The sequence below is a fragment of the Eutrigla gurnardus genome (assembly GCF_963514095.1).
Source record: "Eutrigla gurnardus genome assembly, chromosome: 16".
NCBI lineage: Eukaryota > Metazoa > Chordata > Actinopteri > Perciformes > Triglidae > Eutrigla > Eutrigla gurnardus.
Window position 1 is genome coordinate 6,409,362 of NC_139927.1, and position 20,325 is coordinate 6,429,686.

General features: G+C 43.3%; 1 protein-coding gene across 2 annotated transcripts; it reads left to right on the forward strand.

The window, feature by feature from the left end:
* Window positions 1-5,939: 5,939 nt before the first annotated feature.
* vegfab (vascular endothelial growth factor Ab) lies at window positions 5,940-19,318 on the forward strand. 2 transcript variants are annotated; one of them, XM_084030009.1, is made up of 8 exons: window positions 5,940-6,432; window positions 8,457-8,499; window positions 9,355-9,551; window positions 10,386-10,462; window positions 12,459-12,491; window positions 15,103-15,177; window positions 16,667-16,810; window positions 17,642-19,318. In XM_084030009.1, exons 1-8 carry the CDS (start codon window positions 6,379-6,381, stop codon window positions 17,661-17,663), a joined length of 645 nt encoding a protein of 214 aa, XP_083886135.1. In that variant the 5' UTR covers window positions 5,940-6,378; the 3' UTR covers window positions 17,664-19,318. The 2 variants fall into 2 exon arrangements, with proteins under 2 accessions (XP_083886135.1, XP_083886136.1); XM_084030010.1 differs by lacking the exon at window positions 15,103-15,177 and having other exon boundaries at window positions 5,942-6,432.
* The last annotated feature ends 1,007 nt before the right edge of the window (window positions 19,319-20,325 follow it).

Here is a 20,325-nt window from a genome sequence, read left to right on the forward strand (position 1 = left end):
CAGGTTTAATGTTTACATAAGAGCTCTTTTATTATTCAAATGTATCACCGGGTTGATTCTGGGAAATCCCTGCCTTCAATACAAATACAAATGTTCCCTTATCACACATTAGCAATGTGGTGTGTAATCAGGAGGCAATATGATTCTTATTTGAGTGTGTTAGCATGCTAGCACTTGCTTATTAGCACTAAACAGCAAGTACAGCTGAGGCTGATGGGAATGTCACTAGTTTTGCAGGTAATTGTCCATGAGCCAGATATTAAGTATACCCAAGTTAGTGCAATTCATCTCCTGGCGACCACGAACGTCTGCGCCGGATTTCAAGGCTTGCCATTAAGCTGCTGAGATATTTCAGTCGGGGCTAAAGTGGTGGACTGACATACCTGCGCTCCCGAGAGCCACATCTCTTTCCAGGAACAGAGTCACCCTTTTCTCCGGATAATCCATAGCACACATTGAAACTTTATACTGGTCCAGGTTGTTAAATCAGCTGGCATTTGTCTTGGCTGCACAATGCAGTAACCTGAGGTCAGCACCTGAGGTCACGGGTCAGTGTTTGTGATTGTTTGTTAGCTCACGTTTGTGTTTGTGGAGATTCCTGTGTGGTCAGGCTGGAAAAGGCCCCACAATGAAAGCAGATAAGGACGGTGTGTGTGCGTAAGGAAAGGAAAGTTTACAGAGAGTTCCCAAAACACACCTGGGAGATGTTCTCACACGAGATAAAAGCGCACAGCAAATGCCATTCATTAAACGGCTTGACGTTTTGGATTGGATACGATTTTTACTTTTGTATTCTCAACGAGGAATTCGACTTCTCTTGGTATTATTTAGACGGACTTTGAAGAAATGTTAAACAATGAGATTAATCGCTTTTAGCTAAACAAACAGAGGGCCGGGCATTGTGCCCTGTTGTCTCCCACCAACAGCCAACACTGGTTTTCTGTATTCATGAGCGCTGCTTCTCAAACCTTAAATCTGCAGTTAGCAACATTTGTATATCAACAATGGAGGGGAGAATTAATGTTTTACCAGACTGCAGTTTCCCTCAGCTTTGTGAGGAGTTTTAGCATCTTTCAGCTCAGAATTTTGGTTTTACGACTCCCGACTTTACAGTTTCACCACATATTCTTTCTCTGAATAAACATTGTAAAATCCCTTGAAATCTTCCACGGACTAGTCCTTAAAATCAGAGAACAGTTAAATAGTTACAGATGCATTTTCACTGACCTGAACCCACCCTGTGCTGTGTCTTCTTCTTCTTCTTCTCTAACCCCCCAAGATGTTTCTGCTGAGTGACTTCCTGGACACGTGGTCCTGCAGGGCCAGTCCCAACATATTGGAATATGATCAATGTTGACAGGGCTAGCCTTTGGTCGGGTCAAAGTACAGTAAAGTTTCCCCCTCTCTCCGGCTCTTTCCTTTCATTTTTCTTCTTCGCTGACCAAATAGGCTTATGAACCCTTTGAACTGCTTGACGGAGAGTACACAAAAACCAACGCTTACTGGAACTCAAAAGGAGATAAACTGAAGAGGAGAGAAGGAGGAAAGTGATGGGGGGAGAGGGAGGGATGTATCGCTCTCCAAAGGATAGGAAGAAGCATATTTCTTGCTTTTTAAAGTACGTGAACTTTAGCCCTTTCTTCATCTAAAAGCCTCTACTTATCTGCTCATCCTAATAAGCGAGCAGGATGGAGGAGGAGGAGGAGGAGGAGGTGGGAAGGGTAATGAAGGTCGGGTGGACGTGTGCTGCCTCTGTGCGGCACGCTCCTCGCAGCTGGGCAGGGTCAACGGTCACGCCGCTGATTGGCTGATGATTTATACCGCCGCTATCAAGAGTGAGCGAAGTCATCTGTGCCGAGTCCAAACGGCTGTCGGCCGCTTTCTGTGAGCAATGGAATGACATTTTTTTTTTTTTTTAAACCCTTATCTCAGAGACACACACATTTGCACGTAGTTAATGGGCCCAAAACAACCTGCCCGACGCAGGTCACACAGATACACCCCATTCATGTTCTTGGCATACTCCCCATGTGTGTGTGTGTGTGTGTGTGTGTGTGTGTGTGTGTGTGTGTGTGTGTGTTATGCAGCTCGGTCACATGGTGCTGAGCAGTGAATGTTATCAGAACACATTATCGGGGCGAGCAGTTGAAGGTTAATTCCTGGATAATTTATATAAGATTGGTGAAGAGGTTGACACCGATAACTCAGTCAGAAGCACCTTGCTGTGGAAATCACTCCCTTCCACACACACACACACACACACACACACACACACACACGAACACGCCAAAAGGTGGAGACTCACTTCTTGTAAAAGGAGTGAAGCGAAAAGGAGGAGAGGGAACGGAGAGGAAGAATGTGTAATTTGGCACCAGGTGATAAAAGAGTGGCAGTTAGCCATCGGGCCTTTGGTAATGCTTCTTTGGTTACATTATACATTTAAACAATGTGACTTTCATCCTCACATGCTCACACACACACACACACACACACACACACACACACACACACACACCAACACACACCAACACACACACACACACACACACACTGCTGGTTCTGCTGGGGGAAATCATTTATTTAAGTTTAATCATAAGAAAGCATTAAGAAATTCAACTTCTGTACATTTTTTTTGAATGTAAAAGTTTTTTTTAAACTTTGATCATAAAGATCTTCAGGATTATTTAGGTTGGAAGAATTTGCAAATGTCTTGTCTTTTATAGGGCCAAACAAATGTTATGAATGAATTCTACTAATGAAATATAATTGGGACACATGATGTAATCATTGCACCTGGTCAAAAGTGATTAGTGATGCGTTTAGATAGGAATAAACAGAGGATTGTGTCTGAAAACAAAATATTTTATTTTACTTCATGGGCGACAGTGTATATATATAAAATATTTGGGCTTTTTGCAAATCTTCAAACGTGTACTTTTGATTTTGCAGCGGACTGTTCCTTTAACATTTTGCTGCTTTTTTTTAATAATATTATATAGTAGTTTTCATTCTTAGTGGTGGAGTCCACCATTCTTCTACCTCCTATATACAGTATATGCAGGAGGGACTCACAGGAAATGATGCAACATGTAGTCCAACATTATAATACGTGGACATCAGTGTTGACCGTTCACCCTCCTCACACCTTATCAGAGCGATGAAGTTCCTTCTAATACTAACCAAACATGTGAGTTCACCTCAAAACCAGTGAACCCGGGTGGTTTTTATTTTAATCAAAACGCATCCTGAAAACACATGGGCAGCTGCTGAGAGGTCTCCGCCGCGCCATTAAGCCGCCCTTGCCGCCTCCATCCCCGCTGACAGGAATCACCCTGACTTCCTGCTGCCCCCATGACGTCTACAAACGTGCGTCAATGTGCGGATCGGTGCAGGGGGGAGGCTGTTTGTTGTACTTTTCGAGAGAGGACCACTTCATTAAGCCCCGTGTGTGTTTACGCATGTGTATGTATGCAGTCAGCAGAAAACTGGGATACACTCACTCACCCAGGCACTGTATCTGCTGTAACCTTGCCCACTCGAGTGCACACACACACACACACACACACACACACATGCACACTGGCTCTGAGTCAGCAGAAACGGGAGCTCGGTGACACTGTTAATGAACCCAAGTGTTATTCTTCAATTAAACTACGGCCGAGGGGCTCCTCTCCGGTTACATGACGGCCGAGTCCTTTCCCTCCTAAAAGCTCTCTTTCTCCTTAACTATCACTCATCTCTGCTTTCTTGCTCCATCATGCCTCAGTTCCATGCCTCCTGTGAAGTCTCATTGTATTTTTTTTTCTCGTCCCCCCCCCCTTGTATGCACGGTATGAGTCGGAGCAAGCAAACCTTATATGTGAGGCGCATAGCTGCCAACCTATGTCATTACATACTTATCAGCATTCTCCACTTCCTCGGTGTCTATCAATCTGTCAGTGAGCCGGATGTATAGACACAACACTGGCGGTGGAGCTGCAGTGGCATGTCGGTCCAGCAGAGGGCGTCAGCAGTCACAAGCTCAAAATGATGTGATCTGGAAATATTGCAGAGTATTTCCATCAGGTGGGTTTAAACTGTTTTAATCAGATGAAGTAAGAGTTTAAACTAATTTCATGCTTTTGAGAAGTGAGTTGAAGCATAAGTTTAGGTTTTAAACCAACAATAAACAGAGGGGAAAACTTTTTTTTTAAATAATAATTTCCCCCTGATTAAGACAAATCAATTCCACACATTCAAATAGTGGAAAAATAACTAAATATCTAGGTAATGTACTCAAGTCCACTTTTGAGGGACTCGTAGTTTCTTCTATATATTTCACTCCACAACATGTATTAGATGTTGCTATTGTACATAAACTGAATTATATAATACAGTCCATTGCTATACATCAAACTCTATACAAGGCAGTTAAAAGTAGCTCCATGGCAACCATGTCAATGCATCACTTACAATAATTCATATTCATTACAAACTTTGATAGAATTTTGACTGGGGATCTTTTTGAGTATTTTCATGATCCTGCATTTCTGCTTTTATTAAATGATATGCACACACACACACACACACACACACACACACACACACACACACACACACACACACACACACACACACACACACACACACACACACAGCCCTCCAGTGTTGGAAAGAGACCGTATATGGTCCCCTTAATAACACCATCTTCTTCATCATCAACAGCGTTACAATCGTGATAAAAGCAGCTGTTTCTCTCCATACAGTCACTTCCTCTACCAGCATGTTCGCCCCGCTGACAGCCTTTTTATTCCCTCTCCATTCCCTCCTCTTCCTCGCTGTGATGTTTCAGCAGCTGCTCGAAGAAGAAGAACAAGAACAAGAAGAAGAAGAAGAAGAGAAGAAAGCTGTGCTGACCAGCAGTCAGCCTCGACCGCTCAGGTGACTTCTTCTTCCCATTCTCCGCCAGTGAAGCGATGGGGAGGGAACTTGGTCACGACGCACTCCTACTTTCCGTTGGGAGTGCGTGCATGCGTGCGTGCTGACGCGCACAGACCGGCTCGATGCGGCGCCGACTCACGACTATGGCTACGTGTCCCGGCACACACGCGCTCCGTCAAGTTCACACTAATCATGGGCGCAAGAAATGGATTTGTTTGTAAAAAAAATAATAATAATTTAGAAAAAGAATCACTCAAGGAGACCATCCAAGGTCATATTGTCCGCGTGCGCGCTAGAACGTGTTCTCTAGTCATTTTCCTCGCAATGAATGAGTAGAAAATAGAAGACTTCTGTAAGGAGGTAACTGTATTTAAGTGTTACGTACAGCGACCCACAGCTGCTGTGTATTATTAGATTGTGCATCGTGGATCGAGCTGCACACACGACATGTGGAGATGATGAAATCGATTAAAATGCATGGAAAGAGTGGATGATATTTCAGACCAAGAGACAACACAGCAGGATGCCCTCAATCCTTTTTTTTTTCTCTCGCTTTCAAATAAAATAATAATAATAATAGAGCTGAATACAGCTTTTAATAGCTCGCTGGTGATGCGGTCACATGAGTCGACGTTTTAATGGGTGAAACTTTTTTTTTTTTTTTTTGAAAGACTTGAGAGCGCTGTGTATCAGCCCCAGACACACCTACCCCTGCTGTTCGTGATGATCCGACCAATCATCCACGTCCCCGGACCGCGGCTGCTTGTAAGCTAGTCGCCACACGCACACAGTCACAGCATGGTGAGACCGAGACAGAGGTGGACGCGGTCTGTCTTCAGTGGAGCCGACCCGCTTAGTGCGCAGTGACAACCCGCAAAAAAAAAAGAAAAAAAAAAAAAGAATTACGCAGACACGTTTTTTTTTTTTTTTTTTTTCTAGTGGGACGAGTTATCTCTCTTATCTCTTTTTTTCTTCTCCTCTCTTCTACCCAACGTCACCCTGGTCCACGCTCAGGTTGCACGTAGGCTACAACAAGTTTCCAATGGACAGATACTTGGAGACGGCTGGCGGAACAAGCATGGGATTATGATTTTGTAATGTGGATTGCTACTCCCTTGCAAGAAAACAAAGGTCCGCTGCGGAACAATGTGAGACGTTTTGCGTCCTGGATTCTCGTTTTTCTGGATATCTTGAAAATCGTTGGCAACAGTTGAGAAAGGAAAAGAAGTTATGCGCAAAGGATTGTACGCTCCGACCCTGGGACCATCATGGGTTTGCCATTACACCCCCCTGCCCCTTATTTAGAGAAGTTTTAGCCGGTCCACTTGTGTTTGTTGTTGTTGTTTGTTTGTTTGTTTGTTGTTCGGACTTGTGAAACTTCATGTTTGAGGACACATCGCCACATTGGCCTCTTGGATTTTAAAACGTCGCCTGTCTTTGGATTGGATTTGCAACACCATGAACTTTATTGACAGTTTGACACTATTATTTTTGACGCTGTCAGCTGTCAAGGTGAGTGTTTCCTGAGAGCGAAGTGGGTAGAATATAAAAATAATAAAAAAAAAACCGACCTCTGTTTGCGTAATGTGGCCGCTGGTCATTAATGTGTAGCTCGTCCTTGTCTTTCCTCTGTCTAGGTCATCGCCCGTGTTTAAACAAGCCGAAATGTTTCGTGGCTTTGGAGAGATTTAAACAGCCATTACGCAAAGCCGACACTATATAAATCGAACCCACGCGCTCGTGGGTGGTGCGCTTTTTTTTGTGTGTGCGTGCGTGTGTCACAGTATGCGCGAGGATATTCAAATAATATTGTGAAGTTTGACGCTGGTGTGATCGCAGGCCTGCTGTAAAACCACCTTGGAGATATTATTACGCTTTAAAGGCGCAGTGGCTCCATTCTGAATTAGGACATGTGAGGCAGGTTCTCTCCGGGTAGCAGAGGCTCTACTACTCGCGGTGCGCGCGCCTCAATGGGAAGAAATCAGACTTTTTTCACGTAGATATTCAAACAGTTCCAGGTTAAAGATTAAACAAAATGAAAACATTTAATCGGTTTGACGCGTGAATTGTAAACGGCTGTTTGAGTGCGAGCTGTAAATCGGTTTCCATATAATCATTAATCGAGTGCAGTGTGTCCAGGGAGGCTTTGAGCAAAGGTTTCCTGTTGAACACACACACACACACACACACACACACACACACACACACACAGATACACACCAGTCCAACAGGAGTTTTTTTTTTCCAGTAACATGATTGGACTTTGAAGGATTATTTCTAATCGGAATTTGCCACCTCAAACAGAAAATGTTTCAGATCCTGACACTGCCCCCCCCCCCCCCCCCCCCCCTCCAGAGACCACTAAAGTGTTGATTTATCTAAATGACCGGTTTAATGACAGCCCCCCCCCCCCCAATCAACGCCGAATGGTATCAGGATGCTGTCTCGGTTGCGCGTTTCCAGTCGGCCTATCGTCGGTTTAGGAGGCCGGTGTTCGCAGCTTGACACCCTTCCATTAATTATACAGTATGTCGTGTTTTCTGAGGGCTGGGGGTCTCCCAGCCCCTCTCACGCCACCAGAAAGGGGGAGGAGACTGCGGCACCCACACAGCCAGACCCAGTTTTTTTTTTTAACGCTCCTTTAAGGAATGGAAAGTTTAACTGACTCACTGAATACACGCCGGTGCCATAGGATCGGGTCTCACGCAATATTGGCGAGATATTGCGTGAGTTGCGCGCCTGTTTGAGAGAGAGAGAGAGAGAGAGAGAGAGAGAGAGAGAGAGAGAGAGAGAGAGGGAGAGAGAGAGTGGAGGGAGAGAAAGTTATGCGTAATACGCGCACGGATGGAAAGTTGCCAGAATCCTTTGTGGTGGGACTGGTGTGGTGACAGCTACCCCCTGTGAGGGAAAGTAGCAGGCTGGAATTCTTACCGGTTTTAATGGCGACTGTTATTAATCCGCGTTGCCAAGAGGCGGCGGAGGCACACGGGGAGTGTGTTTTTTTGAGGGGGGTTGAAGTGAAACAAAAACCAACACAGTAATTCAACAGGTTATGAAGTTTCGTCACGGAGCTGATGTGCTGGATGTTTGGCGCGTTTTACATCTGGCCGCAGAAGGCTTTATACACCGATATGTGATACATGTGAATTATTATTATTATTATGGTATGTTATTTAAATAAGGAAGTTATTACACCTTCTTTATTTCAAATATTATATACATGAATTAATAGCTTTTGGCTGAACTCTTTTCCTGAACATAAACCCAGATGTGGATCAGAATCATGCTCTTAAAAAAACATTATATTTATAAGACACGTGACCATTTGACTCTCATTGCACCCCATGTTGACCGAGATACGATACGTTATGTGCTTTTTCATATTCCGTCGGTGGTCAACAGAAATGTCAAAATGTAAATATATATTTTTTGCGCAACTGTGGATAAGTAAAGAGCAGGCAGCGTTTTTTCTGAGCTCTCTTGCACAATCTATTGTAACTAACAGCTTGCCTTTTTTCTCTCTCTCCTCCTTGCAGAGCGCCCACATACCGAAGGAAACAGAAAGAGGTCCACATGACGGTAGGTGTCCCACAGGGCACCGTGGGAATACGACCCGCTTTGGGCTCCCTGGCTGGCGCACAGCCAAATAGCAAAAAGGCTGGTTGAGGGTTTATCTTGACGTTTTAGGGGAATTATCGCCCCCTAGTGGGCATCTGCATAGTTTGAACCTGTCCAGATTTATATTTATTTAGTAAATGATAGTTTGACCCCTAATTCTCAACTCTTGGACAGCATTCCTTCCTATTTGAGGTTCAGCCGGGAACGTGTTATGGTGACTAGACTGTTTTATAGAATGGAATTTCATCCTCTTGGCCCCAAAACGTTCATTTTTGCACAATATGAACATTGCCCAATCTGATTTGGACAATCAGAAGCTGAACTTTATGATACTGCTCAGGCCCAGCGTGTTTAGCTTGGCTCACCAGAGGGCTGTCAAGGCTGGGGGTTGTTTTAGGCCCATGGGTGATATTTAGGAGGTGTTGCCTGTCTGTTTGCTAATATCTTTCTCAAGAGCAGAACTCCTGCAAAGAACTGGGAGGTGACTGATGGGGGGGAACAGACTATTGGCTATTATTGTACAGCTGTAGGTGAATGGGTCAGAAGCAGAGCTATAAAAAATGGAATGGAAGGGGTCCAGATAGATAGAAGACTATTTAAATTGCACACGTAGCTTATGTGCATACATATGTGTATAAAAATGAGTAAATCTCCATAAACCAAGTGCTTTTTAGTGGAATAATACATGTGTGTGCATGCATGTTCCTTTTAGGCGTGTGTTATCGTTCATTACCGTACCATTCAAGAGTCGGTGGTTGGAGACTTTTAAAAAAAAGCAATTTTCTAACCTCTTGCACACCCTCTTGTCTCCCACAGTGATCCCTTTAATGGAGGTGTACAACAAGAGTTTGTGTCAGCCTCGGGAGCTGCTGGTGGAGATACTGCAGGAGTATCCGGAGGAGGTGGAGCACATCTTCATCCCGTCCTGCGTGGTGTTGACGCGCTGCGCCGGCTGCTGCATCGACGAGATGCGGCAGTGCGTGCCAACGTCCAGCTATAACATTACTATGGAGGTCAGCAGCATTATTTAGCGCTATAGTCTTCGTGTTTTGTGCAGTGGGTTTTTGCTTTTTTTTTAAAAAATCCTTATTTATCCAGTATGTGTGTTCCCTAAATTAACTTTATTTTTGACCAAATGTCACAGCCGAGTGGCACACGGGCTCTTCAAGTGTCCAGAGTCCTCTAAGTGCCCTTCTGGTTGGCACAAGTGCCCTCGCTGTTTGCTCAAAGGCTGCTCAGGTGTGACCTTTGGGCAAGAAAACCAACCCTATACATTTGTTTTAAAAGTATTCCCTCTCTGCTTCTCTGTGTATGAGGAGTCTGCAAATCCTAATTCCAAGTTAAAGATGAGAATCGTTTTTTTTTTTTCAGAGTTTCTCTCCCATTTTGTAGCCATTAGTGAAGTTTCAATAAAGACGTAATGCAAATTTAAACCTCAGTTCCAGAAAAGGGGATTAATATGCCATCCATAGCTTTCATGTGAAAGCTGGACTTGTGGTGCCAAATCTCCAGTTGGGAATCATTAAACCATTGGAGAAGAAGAGAAGATGACAGATCTAAAAGAAAAGCCAGTCAAACCGCAAACTTTCCAAAACAATGTGGAAAATGTGATGGGAATATGGCGTCTATGTATATTCCACATATTCATTTGGGGGAACTTTCTATTCCACACATCTGATGTTTTGATGTCTCTTCGGTTTGCATTCAGTTTGAGACTTTAAATATAATAGAATATTGATAACTTTTGTCTATTTCTTGAATGCTATAGGAATACGACGTTTATTAATAGATCAGCATATATTTCATTCAAATCTGTGACGATTTCTCTCTTTTTTTTTATTTTACAGATAAAAAGAATAAAACTCCAAAGGCAACAAAATGATATTTTCATGAGTTTTACAGAACACAGCGCATGTGAGTGTAGGTAAGAAACCCCCCCGAGCACACACTGAAACACACACACACACACACACACACACACAATGTGAATGAAAGGCTAACCATGGTGCGTTTGTGTGGCGGAGCAGAGGTCGGCCAAACAACGTCATGTAAAGTTATTGTCTTCTTGTTCGCCTCTGACACATTTAACAGATTCATATCAGACAGATTCATATCTTATCTCCGCTTCCTTCGCTTCGCTGATGCTAAAAAAAGGCCCGAGCGTGTTTCAGCACATCCCGGCGAACATCGTTTTGCTGTAGTTTATCCTCATTCCATCACATTGCTCAAGTAAAAAAGGAGATACATTTGTGTGAATACAGCGCCACACTAATCCCTTTGTTTTCCTTCCGTGGCATGTAGAGGTCACTCCTGCGACGACATAGGCGATAGCTTTTAGTTATTGATCTCCGAGATAAGTGTCGTTTGTCCTTTTTGTGGCCTCTAGTCACAGTGAAGCGCCTTCTTCTGGTTTCGACTTAAAGCACACCGAGTTCTACAGTTTATAGATCGGCCTTTTGTTTTGATAGGCCGCTAATATAATCTGTTAATGCCTCTTGTAAAAGAAAAAAAAAAGATAAGTGCTACTAAACGTAATCAGGCGGTTCCCAAAAGCGAAACAAGGAGATCCCTCATATTATTTTCTAAAAGTCATCATGTCACTGTCAATCATTAACACACGTGGAACGCTCCAGTGGCGAGTTGTGTCACTCCCTGATGGCGTTCTGACAGAAACCCGATCATAGTGGTGGCACAGACCGACGTGAATCATCCTCCCACATTTAAGGGAAATCTCAAAAAGCAAACAAACGTCGTAGGGAGGACTTTTGGCCGCGCTCGGTCTCTATTTTGAGCCGTTAAATCTGAAATACTGTGTTTTGTGCAGTGAGGCTGCAGCAGTCTGTCGCTGGAGCGTCTGGCTATAAAGTAACGTAACTCTGAACTTACTGCCGTCTGTGATGACACAATCCTTTATTGTAAAACCATTTAGATGTAGCTATAAATCTTAAGGGCACCTTCGTAACTTTTTAGAGACTGTGATCAATCTCCTTCGGTTTTGCTACATTGTTCTCGAAATGGTATGCAGGCATTAAGCGCTATTAATCACCAAATATTGCCAATGTTGAATCCCTCGCACACAAAGGGAAGCTATTTGAATCCAGAGAAGGGATGGTGGACAGTATAAAACGCTTTTATGTTATTTTAATTATTGAGATCTCTTGAGCGATTGTGATCCAAAAGTCCATGCATCGACAGAAAGGTTCAATAGACCCAGATTGTTTCTGATGCATACTCTATAGACAAATGTTGATCAGCTCTAGATTGAGTCTCGCCTGCTGATTATTCTAAGGGACCATAATAACGTAGATACCTTTTTCCAGAATCAGTCCACACAGGTTGGACTTTAAAGCCGAATGATCACACCTAAGACCATCCGACCCCAATCAGGGTCTAAACCATCTAAAAACCTTTTAATTCCCCGTATCCATGTGGGATTATTGTACCAGTGTTTCAAAAGGAAACTTGGCCGTGTATCCATGACCCTTTTTTTTAAATCAAACACTGTTTCCTAATACTTTTGGCAAACGTTTTTTTGTGCACCAGCCAATGCGTTGCTCCACATTCAGTTATCGCAAGCGTCGTCACATGGACGAGGAGTGAAACAAACCTGCCAGTCAGCTATTGTAGTCCTGGTCCGGTTGAACACGCCTCATGTGTGCCCCGTCTATGAGTGTGTGTGTGTGTGTGTGTGTGTTATTTCCCAACAAAATCTGATTCATTTGCTGAGGCATTGAAACTGAAAGTCAGTTTTATCAGTTTCTGGTAAAAGGCGATGACGTAACGCGATTTGATTAAAAAACGATGCGAGCTCCCACCGTGAAGATAACGAGCCTTTGGTGTGCGGTGATAAATATCTGTTTACCGGGGAAACAACGGCGCGCTGTGATCTAATGCCCTGTTGTTTTGTTCCTGCCTTTCAGGTTAAAGGAAGAAGTGAAAGAACAGAAAGAAAAGTGAGTACAGCACTCTGTCTGCATGGAGATTGTTTGTTTGGTTTCTCCCCCAGAGGGAAACAATGGGGACTTGAGATTTGATCTCTCTTTTCCTATTTTGCTCTGCACACAATCGCTCAGTCGTCTGTAGCTCCCGGCCTTCTACTCATATTCTCACCTAAATGCTCCGTCTGTTTTTTTCTCCCTACCAAAACACACATCGATGACAATTAAAATAAATAAAAGACAAGCTCCGACATGAGATCGTGTCGTGCTGAGATTAGCATGCAGGCCCTCAGGTGATGAATACCAACTCAATCCATTCGGGTGAATGAGTGACACTTGATGAGGTCATTGCCCTCTCCGCACTCGTCCTTTACACCTTCTCCCTTCCTTTTCTATCTCATCTGTGCGTTCCTCTCATCTCGTCTTTACCGTTTACATCCCACTTAACTCCTGTTCCTCCCGTCGCTGGTCCCTCTGATATAGATAACAGTGTTTTTGAAGACCGGTTGAACTTTTCTGTTTATGGCACTTGTTTAAGTGTTCTTGTCGTCCCGTGCAACAGGAGTCCGCGCGCAGTGGGTCATTAAAACTCTTTAATCCTCCTGCAAAGAGTCGTTAATATTTTTCTCCCGTTGCAGAGGGGCTGTTGGTTGTATTTTTGGTTTTATGTCAGGTCATCTGTCATATAGATAAAGGCTGGTTTTGAGACCTCCTCTTTAACCTTGTCTTCACTGTTTTACGAGTTCGTCAGTTGGGCGGAGCGCGTCTACAAAGTGCTGGTCTCGGGGTCGTTCAACTCCTGTTTGTGATGCCTACGTACTTCCATGTGTCCTTTTTAACGCCGGCTGCTGACCTTCCCGGTCTTGACGGGCCTCTGGAGGTCCGTTGGGGTGAGTCATCCCGCTGAGGTTGTGAAACAGTGAAACTGGACCTCATGTCTGCACAAGAAAAAAGAGGAAATTCCGAAATTTACAGCAGCTTCAGCCTGTTTTCATGCGTATCCACCGTGATCCTCTGACCTCACATAGAGCTCCATCATTAGAATGATTCTGCTTATGCCTCCATGTAAACTAATGACCTTCCTCCATCAGCCTCAGCTGCACTTTGTGTTTGATGCTAATAAGCAAACGTTAGCATGCTAACAAGCTGATGAACATGGTGAAATACCTGCTAAACATCAACATGTTAGCATTGTGAACATGTTGTATGCTGATGTTAGTATTCAGCTCAAAGCACTTCGGTGCCAAGCCTCACCGACTCGTAAGGCCTTTACACACCGGGGGCATGAAATATTACTGCAAAATTCATACCGACAGCGACGCAAACTTGCAATTGTTGCAGCACTTTTTCAGTAAGTCTCAAATAGATTTGTGCAGGTAGAGAATTCGTCTGTCCGTGTTAAATCGTTGTATAGTCCGACTGTAAGCTATTTTATTGCGTTCCCTTTTAGTGAATTTGAGTTTCCTCTGCTAATGCAGTGCGCTGTCTGTCGAGGGCTTTTATTGTGATGGGTCAGAACGGAAGGAGTGGATCTGGAAGGAAGGTTTAAGGTCTTATTTCGGATCACGGGGGCACGTGGACGTGTCTGTTCTGCACAATGTGATTGGTTGATGACTTTATTCTCAGCAAAAATTCTGTCAATGTTTCGCGGCGTGATATTCGATAGTCACCTGTGCGAAACGTTTTCATGACAAGAGAATTCCCCCATTTTTTATATACCCCTTCTCCGGTAGCCGGTTGCACCAAAAGCAACATGTAAATCCGATATTTCCAGAGACGAAGTCATTCAATCGTGTCATCATTGCGAGCAGAAACAGACATCTATGAGGAAAAAGGAAATACAAGACACAACCTGCTGCTAGATAACAGGTCATCTGTTAATGTTAATGCCGTTGCTGCACCCCAGTTTGGGCCAGAAACAACATACATCTTAGACAGCAACAGCTTGAGCAGACTAGCTTGTTTTTGAATGCAGATCCTGAGATTTTAATCCAGGCTGCACCTGTGAAACTCCAGGTGTACGCTGTACAGTCTTGTTCTCATTGTGTTGTGGTCTGAAACAAGTTGAATCAGCCATAAAGAGCTGACCCAGATAGGTTGAAAGATGCCTTTTTGGTGAAGTCCAAGTTCAACGTCCGCTGGGAAATTTCAGAACAACCAGCCGAGCCAAACCTCAAACTACTTCTACAGGCTGTAGAGCCGTTGTACTGTTGAAAAATGTCTTTTTTTTTCTATTTAAATTGGACCACAAAGCTGTTTTTCCCCCCCAGAGAACATTTGATATTCATCACATTCACAAACTACAGGATGTGTGGAAACCACCTACAGTCTTTAAACCTTTAAATCAGGCTTCATTGAATGCCTGAAAAGTCATTTTTTCAAGGGTTCAACAAACGCATACACTCACATACATATCACATACACTCACTGCTTTCCCAAACAGGCCAATCACTACAACAAATCAAACACTTTACTGTTTTAATTGACCGATCTAATCTACAGAAATTATGATTAACCATTCGTCAGTGCTGATATTCAGTTTAGGCCTTTCTGAACACATACGTGCATCTCTCCTCAGCATCTCAGGCTTCTCTCTGCGTTCTTGTCCTGTTTGTTTTTCTTGCAGAAAGTCCCGGAAAGGCAAGGGTAAAGGCCAAAAGAGAAAACGAAAGAAAAACCGCGACAAAACAATTCACGACGCGTACGTCAGCTCCGCCTTCTCCACCTACCTGCACCTGAGTGTTGCGCTTCTCACGATTAAGCTCATTTGGGAGGAGCTCATTTGCCCCTTTTAATTTTGCACCGTCAGCCACGTCAATTAGCATGTCGCTTTGTGTGCATTGTCCTAACCTTGTCTGCGTGCTCAGAAAATCCGTGCCCTGTTTGCTAACGTTGTTTTCGCTAGCTTAGCATTAGCCAAACTTTACATAACAGCAATAACCAGGGAAGTGTGGCAGACTTGCCAGCCATATCCCACATCGCAAGCAATGAACCAGAACTCATCTCCGACCGTCAAAACACCAATCTTATCTATCAAATATTACTCTGTATGGGTGAAATGGGACGGGTTGGGATGAGACACAGCGGAGTATCATAGAAAAACAGTGGATACTCGAGTTACTCCTGACATCTTTGACAGATAGCAAGTTTTCTCATTGATAATGGACACGTTCAAAAGAACCTGGCATAAACACATCGGCTGTGAGCTGTAACTTGAACCCTCTACTGAAACAAGATCACAGCTCCACCACCATGGCTCTGCAGACCGGCTCATAGTGCTCTGGTATCTGCGCTGGCATCGCTGGGATTGTAATCACGGCCCTGTGTGCAGTGTTGAGTCTGTGCCGCTTTGCTGTGTCTCCTACCCGTCTCCTTTCCACTCTTTGTTCTTTTCATCTTCACAAAAAAAGGTTGTTGCCGTCCTTGTGCATAATGCTGGTACTTTTATGTAATGTAAAGATATGAGTGATGGGTATCTATTGGGCTTTTTTCCTTTTTTGTAGGTGCTATAGGGGATTTGCAAACTAGTGAAGTATTGTTTTGTGTCTTTGCCCGCTTTTACTAAGAACACCTTTATTTTATTACAAAATTAATATAAAGATCATGTTTCTACGCTGCTCATACTGTGAAAGTAAGTAATGTGTCTGTGTGTTAATTTGCAATGTGAACATTGAGATGTAAATGGAGTGTCTGAGCCTTCCTCTGTCCTGAATCTAATGTCTCACTGTGTGGGGGGGATAGTCTGCAGTTCACACTCAATAAAACAAAATGTTTCTTAACGCAGCACCAAGCGGACCCTTGAGTCTTCTTTACCAAGAGCCATTTGTAAGAGTGAGAGCGAGGTCAGTGACCCTCAGTTGAAAGCCAAAAAAATCTGGCGTTTTGCATTGCATGAACTCGCCCAGACCTTTCCACACTGCATGTCGATCACATACAAGGCGTTTGCGAGCGGTCCAATCAACTCTGGAGGGTTTGGGGGGGCGTTAGCGAGGGTAATTGAATATTTGCCTGCTCTCTGGAAATCTGCGTGCAATACTACCCAACTGTCACATGCAGGGGAACTTCTCGGCTCGTGGCTTGAAAGAGCAAACTGGAAAATACGAAAGGCCTGACCTAAGGGTTTCTTATGGGTGGTAATGGTATACTGTCGTATTCATCCTCTCCGTCTCTGTCTGTCTCTTTCCGTCCAGCGTTTGTGGGCCATGTTGTGATCACTGCTCAGAGAGGAGAAAGCGTTTGTTCGTGCAGGATCCCGCCACCTGCCGGTGCTCCTGCAAACACACAGACGAATACTGTAAAGATCGCCAGCTAGAGCTCAACGAGAGGACCTGCAAGTGAGTATTGTCAGTCTAGAGAGCTGAAGTGGGAGCATAACTCCTGGGTTCTGTTTCAGACATAAGAAAACCTCATTTAAAATCATATGGTCATTTGTAGACCCCAAGAGAATAATCAACTTTGCAGTTCCCCGTAGCTCTTTAACTCGTTGGTTTGGTTTTACGGCCCGTAACTACTGATTTGGTTGACTCCTAAGGCTCTCATCGGTTTCGTTTGATATCTGCTACACCATCTTACACTACCTGCCCTGCACCAAATGCACTAGTAAGTTAGCAATTAGCCGCTTAAACGTAGCATTTTGTAGCTATAGAGCTAGATATTTCCCTCAGGACTTGGTGGAGACCAAAATAGAGCAAAAAGGGGGATGAATATTGGAATTACATTCAGGTGGACACAAACATGCCTAAATAAATGCTCATGTCTTCTGGTTAATGTGTAGTGAACTGATTGCTGACATCTTAGCCATATGTCCCAAACTGTGATAATATATCATGTGCGGGATAATATGCATCCACAGATTATTTCTACTGCCCCCAAGCGCCTGGGAAGGGTATTGCAGATAAATGGGACCCAGTTCAACCCATTCTCATTCTCAATGCATCAAATACAGTTGTTTTCCAACGAACAGAGGCACACTTTAGCGTGAGGCCGCTCTTTGTGTCACTCAGGAGCATTGACCAAGCGTCAGTGCTGTAGTAGCTAGCATGATTGTAACATCCGGACACATTATGTGTTTGTGTGACTAAGAAAGAGGCCGAAGAATAATTATATCCACAGCTCGTTTTATTTTCTTGTTCTCATAACTGTTTATTCGTCCTGTTCTTCTTTAGATGTGACCAGCCAAGGAGATGAAAGAAGTGGCAGCACCAGATGTACAAGATGAAGGAATATTCTAGATATTTCACAGCACAGCACTTTGACCTTTGAACCGTAAGCTCTTCTTTTCTGTGGAAAGCATTCCCCTTGGACTGAAAGAGAGAACAATAAGAAAGACTGAACTGAAGTTTCCTCCCACTGTATATCGGTGTGTATATAGACCATGATAAAAGAAAAAAAGAGTACAAATTGTTATGCTGCTACATAAACAAATAACTAAACCCATCATTTGACAAAAAAGCAAATAGCCGCCATGTGGTGTTGCATTTCTAACAGGCTTGTGATGCAGGTGTAGTCTTGTTGTCAATTCTTTGTATGCAATTACTTCACTGGATATGAGTCTTTACTGTGGTTGTGTGTCAATCATAAAATTGCAAAACCTCTCGATCTAAGATATATTTAACTGCTAAAACAGCGGGTGAGGCCGAAGAGGATATGGGAGCGCGCTCTGCGTTCAAGAATGATGGATGGATTCTCGTCGGTCGATTTGTACTTTTGCTTTTGGAGCGTAACAGCAGGAGAAGCGGGACGGCTGAATCTGCCTCGACAGGATATCGCTTCCCTTTCCTGTGAGGACATTGCAGGACTGACTTGGACTTACACAATGTCACCGTTGTGATCAGCTTGCAGGAGAAGAGACTCCGGAGTGCCATATACTTTTAAAGGGATACTGGTTGTCAATAATGTTTTGCTATGTCCTACACGAAACCACTGAAAAACATCCTATACTGTAGTTTGATTCCATTTGAAAAATTGTGCCTCACAAAATGTACTGAGAAATCTTTTTCGAATGCTTTTTAAATTATTTGTTTTGTCTCCTTTTTCAGGAGAAGGGGGGATTGTCAAAGTAGTTTTGTTTAGTTGTTGAACTCAATACAGAACCCATTGATTACATATCTTCTTCTCTGAACTTGAACATACTTATCCCTTTATGCCATAGTCCATCCTTGATAATTTATAATGTTAGAGTATTTTCAGTATTCACTTCTACCCATATTTAATTTGATCTATTTATATATACAGTGTTATGTACCCCCCCCCCCCCCCCCCCCCCCCCCCACATGCGTAAAGTCACTGATGGCTACTCTCAGCATGGAGACTCTGTGCTTTTCTACAAAACAAAACAGAAAAAAAAAAAAAAATCTAAAATTATTTTGTTAACATTCCCTGAATGGATCGTTTGTACTGACGACATCTCCTCTGGATTGTACAACCCCTCTTATCTAAGGGTGTGGGTGCTGTGTAGGATTTTTAACATGCGTGTGTGTTTGTGTGCGTGCGTGTGCGCGTGTATGTGAGTGTGTGTTCACGTGCATTTTCCGTTGTGCAGATCTGTGTTAGTAAGTTGTATTTAAGTATTTAAGTGAGTAGCGGACCTGTGTTTCGTCCGTCCTGCAAGATGCAAATACGAATAAACTACTGCTAGCAGCTCAGCATACACTACCACAACACCACCACCGTTTTCAATTATGGATCATAACCCGCATCCTTCCTGCCATCAGTCCTAGACCCTTTATCATTAGTTCTCTTTTGTCTCTCCTTCACTATTAACATGTTTTCTGTGTCTATGTAAAACACTAAAGCATATTTATTTCAAATTATATTGTTTTATATAAAATAAGGAAAAGGTTGCTGTGTTGTGAATGCTGTGTTTTCAAGAGGTTTGAGAGGAGTTTTCGTCGTTGCAAGTCGATGCTCGTGGATCTAGTAAGAATGGCTGCAGAATGCAATCTGAAAGAGAATAGAAACAGAGAAATAAGAAATTTCTGCACGCTTTTCCTGACAGACAGACAGACAGACAGATACACAGCCTTATGAATAAAATGGCACTTTGAAGCAGTGTGCAGTAATTTCATCTGTTAAATCTAAGTTTAGACAAGCGTTTAGGAGCGCTGGAGGAATCGGAAACATTTCTCAAGGGAAAAGGTTAGCTGACTAGAGCAGCGCAACAGAAGCAGTTCAGTTAGGTCCATGGAGGTTAGGTTTTGCCAATACTTAACTCTTCACGAGATTTGATCCCATATGCTTTTCTGCACGTTTATGAGCAGACGGACTTGTGATTGTGATCTTGTGAGTTCCCACAAAGATGTATGTTCAGTGTTGCCAGAAACCAGTTGGTTTTGATTAAGTTGGGCTGGGAAAAAATGTGTTGGGCTGTGAGATTCTATTTGGCCTGCTTTCGTCAACATTTGGCTTGGTTTTGAAAATATAATGAAAACCATATTAACAAACAAGCTGTCAATTTACACTGAAAGACATCCAAAATTCAGTCCTCTATCATGGACTCAGTTAATTTGAGAAAATATTTGATCGACATGTATTCAATCATTGTTAAGGATAATGGTGGACCTATTGCCTTGATGACATTACCATTTAAACGGTGATGTGTGTATTTGGTTGTCTGACTGCACTCTTTGTGGATTGCGGTAGGCTATTTATCGTGAATTATGCAGGATTTAAGTTGCGATTTGGCTGGAAACTGGCAATCTGATCCGGCAACACTAGTTGTGTAAGAGCAAGTTGAGAAGAGGAATGCGTTTGTTATAGTTGGACTCAAGTGATGACTTGGTGTGGTTAAAAACAGCGTCATAATATGTTTCAGAATATCTCAGACAAACACACAGTTCTATTCACATTA

Bases quoted from the DNA above. Each gene is read 5' to 3' on its own strand.
- vegfab (XM_084030009.1), top strand. From the start codon at position 6,379: ATGAACTTTATTGACAGTTTGACACTATTATTTTTGACGCTGTCAGCT. The intron at 15,178-16,666 runs GTACGTCAGCTC...CTTTCCGTCCAG, and splicing joins GACAAAACAATTCACGACGC to CGTTTGTGGGCCATGTTGTG. The intron at 16,811-17,641 runs GTGAGTATTGTC...GTTCTTCTTTAG, and splicing joins CTCAACGAGAGGACCTGCAA to ATGTGACCAGCCAAGGAGAT.